At 43.3% G+C, this 18,557-nt stretch overlaps 1 protein-coding gene across 1 annotated transcript in view; it reads right to left on the reverse strand.

The window, feature by feature from the left end:
* The window catches only part of LOC115139845 (rho guanine nucleotide exchange factor 25-like), a 40,219-nt gene that overhangs the window by 6,324 nt on the left and 15,338 nt on the right, over window positions 1-18,557 (reverse strand). Inside the window, exons 2-8 of the mRNA XM_029677675.2 lie at window positions 6,970-7,310; window positions 6,651-6,752; window positions 2,661-2,788; window positions 2,216-2,282; window positions 1,883-1,986; window positions 1,112-1,181; window positions 22-111 (exon numbers count right to left, since the gene is read on the reverse strand). Of these exons, the coding sequence (XP_029533535.1) occupies window positions 22-111; window positions 1,112-1,181; window positions 1,883-1,986; window positions 2,216-2,282; window positions 2,661-2,788; window positions 6,651-6,752; window positions 6,970-7,310 (902 nt within the window). The remainder of the gene's footprint in view (window positions 1-21; window positions 112-1,111; window positions 1,182-1,882; window positions 1,987-2,215; window positions 2,283-2,660; window positions 2,789-6,650; window positions 6,753-6,969; window positions 7,311-18,557) is intronic.

Raw genomic sequence — 18,557 nt, forward strand, 5'->3', positions numbered from 1 at the left:
GTACTGTGAAGAGTCACTCACCTCGAAGTAGGTCTCGATATACTCTGAGACAATGTGCTCTGACTTGGGCTTGTTCTGACAGTACACTACGTACATGTGGAGACGCCGCTCCTAGAGGTCCAAAAACAAACACAGAGATGATGAGAGCTTTACCAGATGGTGGCGCCTGTGGTCCCTGTGTGTGAGAGAGCTAGTGTGTGTGTGTGTGTGTGTGTATGTAGGCTAAATGTCTCTGCCGTTGTGGACGCTCTAACCCTCTTATTCCTCTAAGTTTGACTCAGTTCTCCTTCCCCTCCAGGCCCTTTTGAAGTCTGTTAAATAAGAGCAGGAACTTTGCCTTATTAAATGGTTCCGGCAGCCTTGGAAGAATCCTTTAATTCACTCTTGCTTAATTAAACTTGCTGGACTAATGAAGGAACAGAGAGGGAGCGAAAGAGAGACCGGGAAGTGGGAGAGCGAAAGAGAGAGTATGTGCATGTGTCTATAGAAGATAATGTAAGAATGTGTGTATGTGTACATGGACGATTTCCTGCCATGGTTTTGCTTTTCTCACTCGGCCTATTTTTTTCTGTGAGATCCAGACCTTCACACACAAACCCAGCTGTTTGTGTGTGTGCATGTGTGCGCGCACGTTTGTGTGTGTGCACTAAGTACAAACACAGCTGTTTATTTGCTTTGAATGTCATTTATCTGTCATTATGGCTCATTTGTTTCTGCAGTTTCACAAACAGCCTGGCGTTTGAACACTGGTTCTTTGTAACTGGACCTGTTAGCTGACCGTAGCACAGTACAAAGCCCTGTAGGACAATTATGCCTGCACTTATTATTATTCTACTGGCTTTCACCTCTCCTCTCCTCCAGGCAGCCTGAACGATCAAGACACATCTGGATGGCAGTGAGCCAGAGACAGGGACAGTAAACAGTCAGTACTCTGAAGAGACCAGGACTTCTTACCAGACACACAGAGGGACACCCTGGAACTTCATTCCAAATACAAGAAAACAGAATCAAAGACCATGTAAGGGGCTAGGTTGTCATGGTGTGTCCGCAAACAAAGAGTTACACTTATGCAAACACAAACACTCATTTGCACACACACACACAGACTCACATGCTTGATGAAGAGTTGGGCCAGTCTGTCGGGCTCTGACACACACTTCTCCAGCTCCCCCAGGAGATAGCTGTGACACACAGAGCAGAGGGGAGGGTCGAACACCAATATACACTCATCTACACACACACAGGCAGAGGGGAAGAGACACACAGATACACACACACAGAGCAGAGGGGAGGGTCGAACACCAATATACACTCATCTACACACACACAGGCAGAGGGGAAGAGACACACAGATACACACACACAGAGCAGAGGGGAGGGTCGAACACCAATATACACTCATCTACACACACACATGCAGAGGGGAAGAGACACACCGATACACACACACAGAGCAGAGGGGAGGGTCGAACACCAATATACACTCGTCTACACACACACAGGCAGAGGGGAAGAGACACACAGATACACACACACAGAGCAGAGGGGAGGGTCGAACACCAATATACACTCGTCTACACACACACACAGGCAGAGGGGAAGAGACACACAGATACACACACAACTATACACATGGAAACAGATACACACAGAAACACAGAAAGATCGAGAGAAACAGATCCGACAGGTTTTACCGAGACCACACACACACACACAGGAAATATCTGACAGCCATGTGGATTCAGTGTGAGAGCATCAGACTTATATGATACGTGCTGATGAACATGCTCCAGTCTCAGTGAGCTCTCACACATACGCTCTTCACATAAACAGCGCTCAGCATTCACATTCACACACGTTTAGCCAAGAGCGTGAGACCTACTCTTTATGCCAGTCATAGATCTGGTGGATGTTCCCGAACACTATCTTGTCTTTGCCCTTCATGTCCTCTGGAATCCCTTGAGTGGCCATGCTGGCCATGTAGCCCTGGGCAAAGTAGAAGACACACACATCCTACCTCAGGACAGGAAATACTGCTACTTCACAGGAGGGCATCTGGCTATAGTCATCATTGTGTAATATGGTAGAGACAATAGCATAACTTCTATGGCATAACAGAAAAAATAGTATTTTTTCAGACTAGGTACTTTATATAAAAAATAACTGATAGGGGGGGTCAGCATAAAAAATGTCACATGATCGATTTGTCACACACCTCTACTATGAGGCCCAGGTCGTCCACATACAACTTCTCTGTCTCTATCAGCTCTGTCAGCACATATCTGAGAGCGAGAGAGAGAGAGATGAGTTGGCTGTAGTAATAGAGGGCAGCCATTAAACAGTGTCTTCTCTCATCACAGTGAGGGATGGGGTTCTCCCAGAGTGGAGCCAGCACTTCCACCACACCGTTAGCTCTCATCAGGACACAGCATACAGAATTACATCCCAACTGGAACCATATTCCCTGTATAGTACACTACTTTTGACCAGGGCCCTTAGGGAACGGACTGCCATTTGGGACAATGGGACTTAATGACTGCAGCACCAGGAGCACTTATATGCTGCATTATACTGTGGTGGAAAACTGACAGTCCATTAATGGGATAGGGACCATAAGACTGGACACACTGTGGGTTCACGTGGAGGTCACAACCACCTACATGCTCTTCTCTAAGGCACTCCTCCTGTCCTCCTCACTGTCCATGGTGGCTGACCATTGGCTGGTCGAGTCATCAATCAGGGAGGAGCCATCTTCTTCTTCTGGGAGAATAGTGGAATAATGATGGTTCTGAAAAAAGAGTGTGGCGAGGTGAGTTCATACATGTATTCACTCCAGGTCTGTTGACTGTAAGCATATGTCTTCTATACAAAGAGAGCATAGAGTCCAGGCCCGACAGACAGTTCATTAATTGGACCTATGGCTGGTAGCTCCTAATCCAGGAAGCAGACGTCCATGGGAAGGAGAGGGAGGAAGTAGGAAGACTCCTTAGGACAAGGCCAGCACCCTGTAGGCTGTTCCAAGAGGGAGACTACTCAGGACAACTCCAGCACCGTTTGGGTTGTTCCAGGAGGGAGACTCCTCACAACTTATCCCCTCTGAAAAAAACTGCCTGCCGTGACACTTAGTCCACACCCTCTGTACTCTGATAGCAATAAGCACTTTTCCATCTCTTTTCCTTTCTCTCTTTCTTGCCTAGGTGATAGCAGGCTGAAATGGCAAGAGAGTAATATTTCAAAGAATAAATAAGACTTCACCTCAAATACAGGTTAATCTCTTAATAGGAATAAGAATGTAATCTTCTCTTTCTAAGACTTCAGCCACCCTTGTATTTATCTGTACCACCGCTCAACCCACCGCTCAAATGGGTGCTGATAGCCACAGCACCTCTGCCTCATGCTTCCTCGTATCCTAATGTTACCACCGCCAGGCAGCCCACAGACAGTATGTCTATTCACCAGTACCTAAGCTATGTTAAAGGGATGGCAGAGCTCCTGATGGACCTAGTGAGGTAGCCTATTCATGGCAGCTCAGCTCAGGGTCATCTCTTCTGACAGTGGAGGGGAGGTAAAGGCAACGGCAGAGCTTTGATAAGAGTCCTAAAGATTTACATATTTATTGACCCTCATGGAGAGCTTCAGTGGTTAGAATGTGTCATGGGGTGTAAAGGCTGGAGTTTCAGTAAGAGTTAGGAGGAGGGAGGGAGTGAGAACATTTCCAGCCTGGCCATTCCCTCTAGCACTTCCTCAAGCCCCCCTCCCCCCCCCATTTCCTCTTCTTCCTTCCCGTAAATTCTCCAGTCTCTCTAAGCCTGACCGAGACTCACCCAAGACCCTGTTCTGACCTCCAGTCCCCCTCTACCTCCCTATTCCCTCCCCTTGACAGCCTCCCCTGGTTTCTCTTCTTTCCCCCATTACCCACGTCTCCCTCAACCCCTCTCTACCCCTACCTCTGCTCCCTAACCATGTTATATCCAGCATCCCTGTAGCTTTTTCTCTAACACCCACGTCTTAGTCTTCCCCGGACCTCTACTCCACCCACCCCTCCAGCCCTCCACCCCCAGCCCTGACCCTGTTTTCAGCTCCCCAGTGAGTCTGTGGACGCAGTAGACTGTCCGGGGCTGATCTGCTGCATCGCTGCTTGATCACTTCCAGATGCAGCCTGGAAAATCCCACAGGATTGATCCCACTGAGCAAGGGCTTTCTTAAAGGTTCTTTAGATTTAAAGTGGTGAGAGTTTTTCCTGATTGTTTGAGGGGGCGAGAGCGTGTGTGTGTGTTTTTGTGTGCATGTGCGTATAATAACTGATAAGGCAAAGTTGTTCTTTGAAGGTAATGTTTGGGTGAATTGGAGTTACTGCCAGATACTGTACACTGAATACACTGTACAGCATTCCCAGTGACTATGTATTTGCGGGGGAAACTGTTATACTAATTTAGCATACTCCTCTGGTTTGTTTGATGACTCTAGCATTGCTTATGTGCTCTGTTTGAATGTTAATGCTCTAATTACCAGGATTTTTGCATTAACCAGTAAGCGGTTGCCCAGCAACAGCGGTATCTCAGGTTACATGAGGAGAGACTTGATATTTTCTGACTTTACATCTATTTATGGTTACCTCGCCTCCACTTTCTCTGTTGTTCAGGATTCTCTTTCTCTCTCTCTCTCTTACTTTCTTTTGATATCTCTCTCTCTCTCTCTCTTTCGCCACCTCCCCCCACTCTCTCCTTATTGAATATTGATACGGGTTTTAAAGGGAGTTGTTTCAGGCTCAGTGCCAGTGTTTGACTAACAGGGAAATGAATGCTCTGACAGCTGTAATATCTCTTTGTTCTCTAAATCTCCACAGAATCAGCCTTTGTGTACAGAGCTCTAACAATCAAATCAAATTGTATTTGTCACATGTGCCGAAAACAACAAGTGTAGACCTTCACGTGAAATGCTTATTTACAAGCCCTTAAGCAAGGAGTTTTATGAAGAGATAAGAAAATATTTAATAAATAAACTAAAATGAAAAAAATATATTTTTTAAAGGAATGCAATAAAATTGCAATAACAGTGCCTTCGGAAAGAATTCAGACCCATTGACCTTTTCCACATTTTGTTACGTCACAGCCTTATTCTAAAATATGTATATTTTTAAGAATTATCAGCAATCTACACACAATACCCCATAATGACAAAGCAAAAACAGGTTGTTATAAATGTATAAAAAAAATAGAAAACACATACCTTATTTACATAAGTATTCAGACCGATTGCTGTGAGACTCTATATTGAGCTCAGATGCATCCTGTTTCCATTGATCATCCTTGAGATGTTTCTACAACTTGATTGGAGTCCAGCTGTGGTAAATTCAATTGATTGGACATGATTTGGAAAGAAACACACCTGTTCCCACAGTTGACAGTGTATTTTAGAGCAAAAACCAAGCCACAAGGTTGAAGGAATTGTCCGTAGAGCTCCGAGACAGGATTGCATTGTGGCACAGAGCTGGGGAATTGTACCAAAACATTTCTGCAGCATTGAAGGTCCCCAAGACCCATTCTTAAATGGAAGAAGTTTGGAACCACCAAGACTCTTCCTAGAGCTGGCCTCCGAGCCATAATGAGCAATTGGGGGAGAAGGGCCTTGGTCAGGGAGGTGATCAAGAACCCGATGGTCACTCTGACAGAGCTCCAGAGTTCCCCTGTGGAGATGGGAGAACCTTCCAGAAGGACAACTATCTCTGCAGCACTTCACCAATCAGGCCTTTATGGTTTAGTGGCCAGACGGAAGCCACTCTTCAGTAGTAAAAGACACATGACAGCCAGCTTGGAGTTTGCCAAAAGGCACCTAAAGACTCTCAGACCATGAGAAACAAGATTCTCTGGTCTGATTAAACAAAGATTGAACTCTTTGGCCTGAATGCCAGGCATCACGTCTGGAGGAAACCTGGCACCATCGCTATGGTCAAGCATGCTGTGGGGATGTTTTTCAGCGACAGGATTGAGGGCTCCAGAGCGCTCAGGACCTCAGACTGGGGTGAAGGTTCACCTTCCAACAGGACAGCGACCCTAAGCTCACAGCCAAGACGACACAGGAGTGGCTTCGGGACAGATCTCTGAATGTCCTTGAGTGGCCCAGTCAGAGCCTGGACTTAAACCCAATCGAACATCTCTGGAGAAACCTGAAAATAGCTGTGCAGCGACGCTCCCAATCCAACCTGACAGAGCTTGAGAGGATCTGCAGAGAAGAATAGGAGAAATTCCCCAAATACAGTTGTGCCAAGCTTGTAGCGTCATAACCAAGAAGACTCATGGCCGTAATCACTGCCAAAGGTGCTTCAACAATGTGCTGAGTAAAGGGTCTGAATACTTATGTAAATGTGATATTTCTGTTTTTTATTTTTAATAAATTAGCAAACATTTCTAGAAACCTGTTTCTGCTTTGTCATTATGCAGTATTGTTTGTAGATTGATAAGAAAAAGAAAAAAAATGAGGGTAAGGCTGTAACGTACAGTAACAAAATATGGAAAAAGTCAAGGTGTCTGAATACTTTCCGAAGGCACCGTGTACAGGGGTTACCGGTACCGAATCAATGTGGGGGGTACAAAAGGCTGCAGTGTCCTCTGTCTGCTCTGTTTGTGTGTGTGTATGTGTGTAATCCTTACCAGACTGTGTGTATCCCTGTCCTGTAGTAGGTCAGATAGGTAGCTGTGACAGAGCGGGTGTGTTGGAGAGTACGTCGCTTGACTCACCAGGCCATCATTACCCTGCACAACACACAACATACACAATATAACACACATACACGCACGCACACACACATACACACACACACACACACATACACACGTAATCTATTCACGTTACTTGGGCATTCATATTAAGTCATTGGAGTCAGGGGTTTGTCCTGAAGTGATGTTATCACAATCTTTTATAAAAACCTCTGTGTGGATTCCAAGGCTATAGTAGAGAGTAATGCCTCACCAAGTCCACATCAGTGCAGGGGAGGATTGTGTAGTTCTCCCCCTGCTCCAGAGGCCTTCCAAGGGCTTGGCCGTTAGGGAGGAGGGGAGAGGGATGCTTCCCATCCAGCCTGTGGACCTGCCTGTCCTCCTTGCATCCCCCTCCTCCTTTCACTCCTCCTCCTCCCCCCACGCTCAGCTTGCGGACGGGGTTGGTGAGCCACTTCTTCAGGGCACTGACGGAGTGCCGTGACTCCCCAGGGGAGGAGGGCGAGCAGGGGCTGGAGATGCCAGAGGCCTGGTTGGCCACAGAGCCTACGGATGGAGTGATGCTGCCCTCACTGCCGGCCACAGAGTACGACTCTACAGGGGAGACAGAGAGAGAGAGGTTTTGGTTATTCAGTTATTGAGGTAATTTAGTCCAACTTGATTTAAGCACAGGTTTTTCTATTGGTTACTTCCTTAGAATACATTGAATTTATAGACTAATGTATTAACAGTACTCAATTTCCCAGTACCAGCTTTAATACCACAGCAACCAGGCCATTTACTGCTTTCTAACCCACACAGAGCTCTCATGTGGATATTGCCTTACCACCTCACAAAAATGTGCTTAAATTATCTGTTTTAAGCAGAAGGGGTATTTATACCATTGTAGAATAGGGAGTCACATGCCGGGCCGAAATAAACCACATTTAATCAACAAATCCACAGGTGGAAACTCACTTCACAGTACAAAGAAAGAAACAGAAAGAACAAGATACTTTGGCTCGGACACTGTTTGTGTGTGTGTGTGTGTGTGTGTGTGTGTGTGTGTGTGTGTGTGTGTGTGTGTGTGTGTGTGTGTGTGTGTGTGTGTGTGTGTGTGGTGGGGGGGGGGGGGTAGGAGGCATTCTTAACTAAGCTATAGAGAGAGCTGTTGATTTGACGTCCTAAAATAGTTCACACGCGACAGATGACACAGCCATCGAGTCAGCCTGCCGATGTGATATCATCACTGAGAGAGAGGCAGGAAGAGGAGGAACAAGAGTGTGGATCGGGTCTGCAGGGAGAAAGGGGTAAACATATTGGAGGAGGTTTATGTTAACACATACTGTATATGTCCTCAAAGAGAGTGTGGATATGAGTTTTAAACTCATGCCGTGCTGGGTTGAGCCCGGCCCACCGTGTCTTCTCTCTCAGGGGGTAAGGAGTTGGTGTTTACAGAATGGTATACACTGGCTGACCCCACTGTATATTTGGATTCCAATGAGACATTGCAATGACAGTGAAAACGAGGAAAAGAAGAGGTACAAAGGGGAAAAGGAGTGAGAAAGAGTGAGAGGAATTGAGAGGCAGGAGGTGGAGGGACGAACACACAGTAAAATAGTTTGAGAGGAGAGAGAGGAAGACAAGAGCGAAGAGTTTTCTTGGGAGACGAATGAGGCCTTGAGAAAACACATCGTCAGCAAGAGCAAGCTGACTGAGACACTCTGTCTGTAAGTCTGTCTTGTAGTGTTGGAAAAGCAGCTGATTTAAATCATGACAGCCAAAGCCAGCCCCTATCACTCATTCTATCCTAACCATTGTTTCCTGTACTCCTAACTTAGCATTAGTGGGCTAATACAAGTGCTGTCACTCACTCACACCATAGAATGAATTCCATTAACGAAGCCTTTAGACTATGGAAAAGAGTATGATCTCAAACACACTGCTCTGATTAGGAAGCCCCAACATTAACGTTTGATTTTGTTTTGCTGATCTCAGCAGTGGTTTAACCTCTTTGTGGCTCTTTGCTGCCACTTTGACCACCTCCCAGACTCCTAACTATGTACCGCCAGCATATTGATTTAAGCTGTAATCATAGAAATGGGGTATCAGTGGCCCAGAGAAAAGCTGAGACAGATCTTCTGTAGAAGTCTGACATAGCCATTTTTAGGAGACACCGCATTGGCGGTTACACTGTTAATAACATGGCCATTTCTCTGGTACTGGTCACTTTTAATTTATACCCAGCTAGCACATTTGGTTTCTTGGAAGTTGTGGAAATGTATGTTTTGGTTTCACATTGGTTGTGGGAATGAAGCCATACGTTTCCTGACCGTTAAAACTGAACGTTTTTTTAAAGTGGAGATTTCTGTTCAGGGAACTTTTATTTTTAGGTTGCAGGGAGGTTCTGAGAACGTTTTACTCTGGTTCCTTGAAAGTTTTCCTGGGAAGTTTTATTAATGCTCTGAGAATGGAAAAATAATGCTATTTTGAGTTTCTTTTAAACTTCCTCAACTTTTACTAAATATTTCAATACGAGTTTTAATAACACTGCTATCTTATTTTCGGTTAACTTTTTTAAAAACTCCAATCACAGATAGGACACATGGAAATTAATTTCCTTGGGCTTTAATCATGCAAACACATTTATTTTTTATTGTGACACGACATCAGTGAGATTCAAACCTACAGTCTTCTGTTTTCTATCCATGAAATTAGTCCACTGCATCATCATGATGGAGCTAGAATACAATGCTTTTTTACACATACATTCATTTTGGTCTATTCAAACAGACTCCATTTCAAAGGAAACAAGCACACATTAAGATGTGTGGCCAATTAGACGGCAACACACCTGAACACACTTAACAAGATTGAGGATAGAGAGAGTTTTGTTGATGCTGAGAACGGAATGTATTGTAAATGTTTTTACAGTGCATTCAGAAAGTATTCAGACATTACATTACAGCCTTATTCTAAAATTAATTAAATGAATTGTTTTCCTCATCAATCTACACACAATAGCCCATAATGACACAGCAAAAAAAGGTTTTATAATTTTTTGAAAATGTATTTAAAATAAAATGCATAAATACCTTTATTAACATAAGTATTCAGACCCCTTGGTATGAGACTCAAAATTGAGCTCAGGTGCATCCGGTTTCCATTGATCATCTTTGAGATGTTTCTACAACTTGATTGGAGTCCAAGGCACACACCTGTCTATAAAAGGTCCCACAGTTGACAGTGAATGTCAGAGCAAATCCTAAGCCATGAGGTCGAAGGAATTGTATGTAGAACTCCAAGACAGGATTGTGATGAGCAACAGATCTGGGGAAGGGTACCAAACATTTCTGCAACATTGAAAGGCACCCAAGAACACAGTGACCTCCGTCATTCTTAAATAAAATAAGTTTGGAACCACTAAGACTCTTCCTAGAGCTGGCTGCCCGGCCAAACTGAGCATTCGGAAAAGGGCCTTGGTAAGGAGGTGACCAAGAACCCGATGTTCACTCTGACAGAGCTCCAGAGTTCCTCTGTGAATATGGGAGAACCTTCCAGAAGTACAACGATCTCTGCAGGACTCCAACAATCAGGCCTTTATGGTAGAATGGCCAGACAGATGCCACTCTTCAGTAAAATGCGCATGACAGCCTGCTTAGAGTTTGCCAAAAGGCACCTAAAGGACTCTCAGAACATGAGAAACAAGATTCTCTGGTCTGATGAAACCAATATTGAACTCTTTGGCCTGAATTTTAAGTGTCATGTCTGGAGGAAACCTCGCACCATCCCTACGTTGAAGGATGGTGGTGGCAACATCATGTTGTGGGGACATTTTTTCAGTGGCAGGGACTGGGAGACTAGTGAGAATCGAGGGAAAGATGAACGGAGCAAAGTACAGAGAGATCCTTGATGAAAAGCTGCTCCAGAGCGCACAGGACCTCAGACTGGGGCGAAGGTCCACCTTCGCACAGGAAAACGACTCTAAGCACACAGTCAAGACAACGCAGGAGTGGCTTCGGGACAAGTCTCTGAATGTCCTTGAGTGACTCAGCCAGACCCTAGACTTGAACCAAATCAAACAGCTCTGGACAGACCTCAAAACAGCTGTGCAACAACGCTCCCCATCCAACCTGACCAAAGATTGGTTCACGTCCATAGATCTGAAGGATGTGCTTTTTCATTTAGTCATCTTCAGGATTGGTGGGTCCCCTGAGGGACAGTTGAGCTAATGTTGGCTAATGTGAATAGCACAAGGTTGCAAATAACAAGAAATTCCCTGGACATATCTGATATTGGCAGAAAGCTTAAATTCTTGTTAATCCAACTGCTGCACTGTCCAATTTACAGTAGCTATTACAGTGAAAGAATACCATGTTATTGTCTGAGGAGAGTGCACAGTCTTGCAACATTTTGAACAGAAATACAATGGTTCATTGGATCAGTCTAAAACTTTGCACACACACTGCTGTCATCTAGTGGCCAAAATCTAAATTGCACCTGGGCTGGCATAATACATTATGGCCTTTCTCTTGCATTTTAAAGATGATGGCACAAAAAATGTTGTTTTTTTCCTTGTATTATCTTTTACTAGATCTAATGTTTTATATTCTCCTACATTCCTTTAACATTTCCACAAACTTCAAAGTGTTTCCTTTCAAATGGTACCATGAATATGCATATCCTTGCTTCAGATCCTGAGCTACAGGCAGTTAGATTTGGGTATGTCATTTTAGGTGCAAATTTTTAAAAAGGGGCGGATCCTTAAGAGGATCATTTATACAGCCTCCCCATAGATGAGGTTTCATTTTGAGGGTGTGGCCTACAAGTTTCTGGTCCTGCCTTTCGGGCTGTCCCTAATCCTTGCACCTTTTCTACAGTTATGTTACGTTTGATGCTGGAGCTCCGAGATACGTGTCAAAATCGGTAAGCAGTGTACTTCGAAGCAGTGTTCCGATGACTGTATCATTTTATCGGAAGCACGTGATCAATGACGTCCAAAGCTTAATTTCCTTGAACAACCACCTGATTGGTTTGGTATCAGTGGGACAGCATCTATAATCATGTGGCTGCTCTAAATACTTTTGACCAGCAGGTGCCACTAGTGTACACTGTGCTGATCAAAGCCTGGAGTAATTAACCTATTTCAACGCAATTGTCTGAAAAACCCCAATGCTTCAGGAAGCTTAGTTTCCCTGTCATTACTTTTCTATGGTGGTGGAAGCGGATTTTGCACCGGTGGGGCTTATCTGGACGATTGGCTGTAATTGAGGGAACAGGTGGAGCTCCACACTGCCACGCTGGTTTTCCGTATTCAGCCTCTGGGGTTCATAATGAATCACAAGAAAAGCTGTTTGACTTTAGCTCAGCATCTGGGACTTGTTCTGAACTTGGTTCTGAAGCATGCATTTTTGTCGCAACAAAGAGGGTCGCTTTCCAGCTCTGTCTGGCACAGTTTCAGCTGGGGAACTCGGTGCCTTTTCAATTGTGGCTGCAGTTATTTGGTCTGATGGCCTTTATGACAGCTGTGGTGCATCTGGGACTGCTGTGTATGCATCTGTTTCAGAGCTGAGTGATTGCTTCAAGTCTGGACGCATCTCGCCACTGACATCGGTTGCTCATGGTATTCTTGTCGTGCATAAGGGCTTTGGCTCCTTGTAAGGTCTGATAACAGGACAGTGGTGGTGCACATAAACAGGCAGTGGGGATGGGCTTTCTCTCTTTGCTGAACCTGACCCATTATCTGCTCTTATGGAGCAGAGAGAATGTCCTGTCGCTCAGGGTGATGCATCTTCCTGGATCTCTCTACGTGGGTGCGGATCTACTTTCCCGGGGGGGGGGGGGGGGGGTCGTATCTCTACGGAGTGGAGACTGGTGGTTGTCTAGATATGGGACCAGTTAGCCAGGGCTGACATAGATCTTCACTCATTGTGAGAAAACGTGCATTGTTGTCTGTTCTTCTCAATGGCGGAACTGGGCACTCCGTTGGGAACGGATGCTTTGGCATGTCAGTGGCCTCGGACCCTGCTCTATGCGTTTCTTCCGGTGGACTTGATTCAGGCCACCGTAGATAGTGTCCGTCAGGAGGGTCTGTTGTTGAATCTGGTGGCTCAGACCAGTGTCTAAGCCTATGTCACCAACCTGGGACCTGGCTTTGGTCCTGGATGTTCTGTGTAACCCTTCGTTTGAACCACTGGAGTCTGTGGTGCTGAACGTCCTTTCCTACAATAATGCCCTGCTCATGGCCTTGGCATCGGCCAAGCGCGTTGGAGATCTCCACACACTATCAGTACAGCATTCCTGTTTGGAGTTTGTTATGTCCTAATGCAGCTTTTGCTCCCAAGGTTATGCCTATTTCTTACAGGTCCCTGGCTTTTGAGACAGAGCACCTCCTCCGTTTGCTTCCTGTGAGCAATGGAGGTTGAATGGCTAAAGAAATAAGTGCATGGAACTAAGAGATAGCCTAGCCCTAGGCCAATGTAGCAGTAGGCCTATAACTTCCTTGACAACTAAGTAAAAATACATAAAGCCAACAAGTCAATAAGAAATCAGACAACGCCAAATGGGTTCTTTCATGCATTTTCTCGCAGCAGGCTAGTTAGCCTACTTCTGTGCATGCTCAGGTGCGCACGCTGAATCAACATTAAGAGGACAGAGAAAACAGACACATCCTCATTGCTCACATGAAGCGCTCCAAACAAAATACAATGACAAAATTCGGGGAAAAACATTGTAAATGACAGTATGAAATAAACCAAAACGTGTTACTCACAAGTGTAGCAGGTATTGGGACAAATACACTTATATGTGTATTAAAGAAGTAAAAAGTGAAATATTTGGTCCCATATTCTTAGCAGGCAATGACAAAAGCTTGTGACTCTACAAATTGTTGGATGCATTTGCTGTTTGTTTTGGTTGTGTTTCAAATTATAATGTGCCCAATAGAAATTCATGGTAAATAATGTATTGAGTCATTTGGAGTCCCCAGCCGAAAAATGCTAACCTCCCCTGTTATTGTAATGGTGAGAGGTTAGCATGTCTTGGGGGTATGATATTTGTGTGTGTGTGTAACTTTCTTACTCATCATTATTCACGATTCATTAAGGATAATCCGTAATCATGGTAGCATCCACAAATTTCCCAAGCATGATGTAGTCATTGTGTGCTATGAATATGGGACCCAATACTTTACTTTTTTCTATTTTAATGCACATAAGTGAATTTGACGCAATAATATGCTTGCAGGAGTGCAGAGCCAAAACAACCAAACGTGTCACTGTCCCAATACTTTGGAGCTCACTGTATCTTTAGGAAGCCCTTTAATTCAAATAGATGAAACAAAAATAGAACTGTTTGGCCATAATGACCATCGTTATGTTTGGAGGAAAAAAGGGGAGGCTTGCAATTTGAAGAACACCGTCCCAACCATGAAGCACGTGTGTGGCAGCATCATGTTGTGGGGGTGCTTTGCTGCAGGAGGGAATGGTGCACTTCACAAAATAGATGGCAGGAAAATTAGGTGGATATATTGAAGCAACATCTCAAGACATCAGTCAGGAAGTTAAAGCTTGGTTGCTAATGGGACTTCCAAATGAACAATGCCCCAAATTGTATGTAAACTTCCGACTTCAACTGTACACACACACAGATAGAAACACAAACAGAAAGATGGGATCCACTTTTGTGACCTACTTAAGAAGCTATGGGGGCGCTATTTCATTATTGGATAAAAAAACGTGCCCGTTTTAAGCGCAATATTTTGTCACAAAAAGATGCTCGACTATGCATATAATTGACAGCTTTGGAAAGAAAACACTCTGACGTTTCCAAAACTGCAAAGATATTATCTGTGAGTGCCACAGAACTGATGCTACAGGCGAAACCAAGATGAAACTTTAAACAGGAAATGAGCAGAATTTGAGGCTCTGTTTTCCATTGTCTCCTTATATGGCTGTGAATGTGCCCTGAATGAGCCTACGCTTTCTGCCGTTTGCCCAAGGTGTCTGCAGCATTGTGACGTATTTGTAGGCATATCATTGGAAGATTGGCCATAAGAGACTACATTTACCAGGTGTCTGCCCGGTGTCCTTTGTCTAAATTGGTGCGTAATCTTCAGCTGCAGGCATTTTCCCATGGGATTCAGAGGAGAAAGCACACTTCCACGAACGATATATCATCGAAGAGATATGTGAAAAACACCTTGAAGATTGATTCTAAACAATGTTTGCCATGTTTCAGTCGATATTATGGAGTTAATTTGGAAAAAAGTTCGGCGTTTTGATGACTGAATTTTCGGGGTTTTTTGGTAGCCAAACGTGATGTACCAAACGGAGCGATTTCTCCTATACAAAGAATCTTTTTGGACAAACTGAACATTTGCTATCTAACTGAGTCTCCTCATTGAAAACATCTGAAGTTCTTCAAAGGTAAATGATTTTATTTGAATGCTTTTCTTGTTTTTGTGAAAATGTTGCCCGCTGAATGCTAACGCTAAATGCTACGCTAGCTATCAATACTCTTACACAAATGCTTGGTTGAAAAAGCATATTTTGAAAATCTGAGATGACAGTGTTGTTAACAAAAGGCTAAGCTTGAGAGCTAGCATATTTATTTAATTTCATTTGCGATTTTCATGAATAGTTAACGTTGCGTTATGGTAATGAGCTTGAGGCTGTATTCACGATCCCGGATCCGGGATGGCTAGTATCAAGAAGGTAGGGCCCTGCTCTCAGACAACCATGGTAAAAGGGGTCTTCCCAGTCTAAAGAGAAAGAGGACAGGACTACTATTACCCATATAGAGCCCTGTGTTACTCAGCATACAGTTACACATGGTTATGTTCACTTATAGCCAGGCAAAACCCTTATCTACAGTACACCTACTTACTCGGCAGCATAACACTAAACACGGATCCTCACAAATGGAGAGATGTAGTCCTAAAGTTGACCTACTACACACAGTAGCCATGAAAATATGTGACAAATGTACCTTTTTCACAGGGCTGTTTAGATCAGCCATACTGGTTAGAGTTGAATTGGCTCCAAAGTCAAACCAAATCTCTTTGAAAATATGTGGGGTGTGATAACAGGGTCAGAGACCAATGACTTATAACCCGCCGGCGGGGGGGCTTAGGGTCATGAAATATTGTGTGGCTGAAGGGCGGTTGGGTGACGGGTCGCTTGAATAAAGAGAAAACAATACATTAAAAAACATGAATGTATAATTATTGTGCAATTCATGTCTATAGGCTACGTTGAGGTTTTTTTCCATTATTTTTGTCTGGCATTAGTGGATAGCCTAAGCATAAGCTTTAGGGCCTAACTGTAGCGCGCCAAATACACACAAATTGCAGGTGCATCATGCAATCTGAGGGGCACAAAGTATGTCAGGATGGCTGTGGGGTTGTCAAAAAAATGTTTCCTGCAATCTAGAGCCGTAATCATTATGCTTAATTCTATATAAAAAAATATTTGTAATTTTCTGCATGTCTAAGCATACCTCTTGAGCTGTCTGTATCCTCCTGATCTGTGTTTTTTTGCTTAAATCTGGGTAAAGGTTGAACGCAACGTGAGTCAGTACATTTAGTAATTGCTTGCTTTTCTTAAGTCTACTAACCTTGCCAGTAGGCATGCCAGCTAATAAAGTTAGGCAAGCTAGCTACTCAAACTTGATTGATAGCCTTAAATGTCTTCTTGGTAGCTAGTTTAGAAATTGGGAAACTATCTGGGCTGGTTAAAGCCAAATTGCTCTGTGGCTAGTAGTATTACAGAGAAGAAGAAAAATCTTAAACAAAAGATCATATATACATTTACAAAAAGGACAAATCTGAGGTGGCACATGATTGTATGTAGTTTCTTGCAAAAGCCCTCTGTGATTAAAGAATAATTGTAGAAATGAAATGCCTTTTATTGTGTGACGGAGTTGACATAAATTCAGTTATTGTAATTGCATTATATGAAGAAAAAATATATAATTAGGAGGTTGGTTTGATAGCTAATGCTTTGGTCTATCAAAATATATGTTTCAAATGTTGTTAATATTAACACAATATTTGATATTGTCCCATCTTTTAAGAATCCTTGAGCTGTAAAACCGCAACATTGTCTCTCAGCTTCATGGCAAAACGTGTAAAATAGCATGAGATTAGCTATAAAACTGCACATTTTTCATGGGCAGTACACAATTTTCTATACAGTGAATTTCAATCATAGATGAAGACAGTAGGTAACTTAAGACAGAAACAATAGGAGGAAGGTTGGTCTGGGAGGATGGGTAGGCTTTCAACACGAATGTCTAGCAACCGGAAGGTTGTGTGTTCGAATCAGGGAAAACGTTAGCATTTTAGCTAATTAGCAACTTTGCCACTACTTACTACTTGTTAGCTACTGTGCAACTACTTAGAATGTTACCTAACCCTTCCCCATAATCCTAACCTTAACCCTTTAACCTAACTCCTAACTCCTAACCTTAAACTTAACCCTTTAACTACTTAGCTAGCATGTGACCTAACCATAACCATAACCTTAACCCCTAAACCTTACCCTAACCTTAAACCCTAACCTTAATCTTAACCCCTAGCCTAGTTAACGTTAGCCACCTAGCTAGCCTAACTAATGTTAGCCACCTAGCTAATGTTAGCAACCACAAATTGGAATTTGTGTAATGTACATGAACAAATGCGATATAAATAAAGAAAGTTGTGTAATACACACAATACATTGTGATGAAAATAGTGTAATACAAAATAGTGTAATGGCAAAGTGGGTGGGGTTATATCCTTCCTGTTTGGCCTGTTATGAATTTCGATTAAATAATTTGTGTCTATTTTTTTTTTTAACTGCGCCTTTAGATGAGGTCATCCCCACTGCAGTAAACTGTGGACTGTTGGGCTGTGATGGCTCCTATGGCTAGCTGCTCTGAACTTCCTGTTGGAAAGCTGCCAAGGCAAATACCCCTCAGTGCACACTGCTCTCATCAGCAAACTATGAATCTGTTATAGAACAATTTAACCCTTTCCTATCCTCTCCTATCCGATTAGTATTAACTCTGCTCATAGGCCAAAAAGGGTACAGAAACTGTCACTGTACATCCCTAGAAAGCGAGGGATTATACTGTGTTTTATACACCGAACATAATCATTCTGGTTTCACATGAGTCTGAGTAATTTAATCTGATAATGATCCTTAATCTGGTACACCCAAATAAAACAGGACTGTTTGTTTTTGTGACCTGGTTCAATCCACATTGTTTCCATGTCATTTCAATCTCAAAATTCTATGTGATGACGTTGAATCATCATGGAAAACTGATTGGATTTGAAAAGAGTAATCAGTTTAAGGGAATTTAATATTTTTTCAGCCAACTTTTAGCCTAACCTTTTTGTTGATTTCACAATGAATTCATGTTAGTTGACAACTCAACCAAATGTAAATCAAAACTAGACGTTGAAATGACGGCTGTGCCCAGTGGGTTCTCTAAATGTCAGTAATCATCCCCACATCCCCATAGATACACTGTAGGGCCAGGAGTTTTGCCTGGTCAGGATCACTTGTTCAAGAAAAGGAAAAACTCCAGGCCCTTATCATAAACAGTTAGTGTGCATTAGGAAAGTCTGAATTAGGAAAATCTGTGTGCATTAGGAAAGTCTGAAAGCCACACATCACCACCATCATTTCCTTTTTAATTACTTTGTATCAGGTTTATTTTTACACTTTACCGGCAGTGATGACCACACACACACACACACACAGAGACTGGGTAATTAGTCAGAGTTTATGTGCTGCAGTAGTTTAGGAGTCAGAGATGCTAAATTCTCTTTGAGGGCTCTGAGTGGGTTGAGTCACTGATGTGACTCAAGGCTAT

The sequence above is a fragment of the Oncorhynchus nerka genome, linkage group LG2 (assembly GCF_034236695.1).
Source record: "Oncorhynchus nerka isolate Pitt River linkage group LG2, Oner_Uvic_2.0, whole genome shotgun sequence".
Classification (NCBI taxonomy): Eukaryota; Metazoa; Chordata; class Actinopteri; order Salmoniformes; family Salmonidae; genus Oncorhynchus; species Oncorhynchus nerka.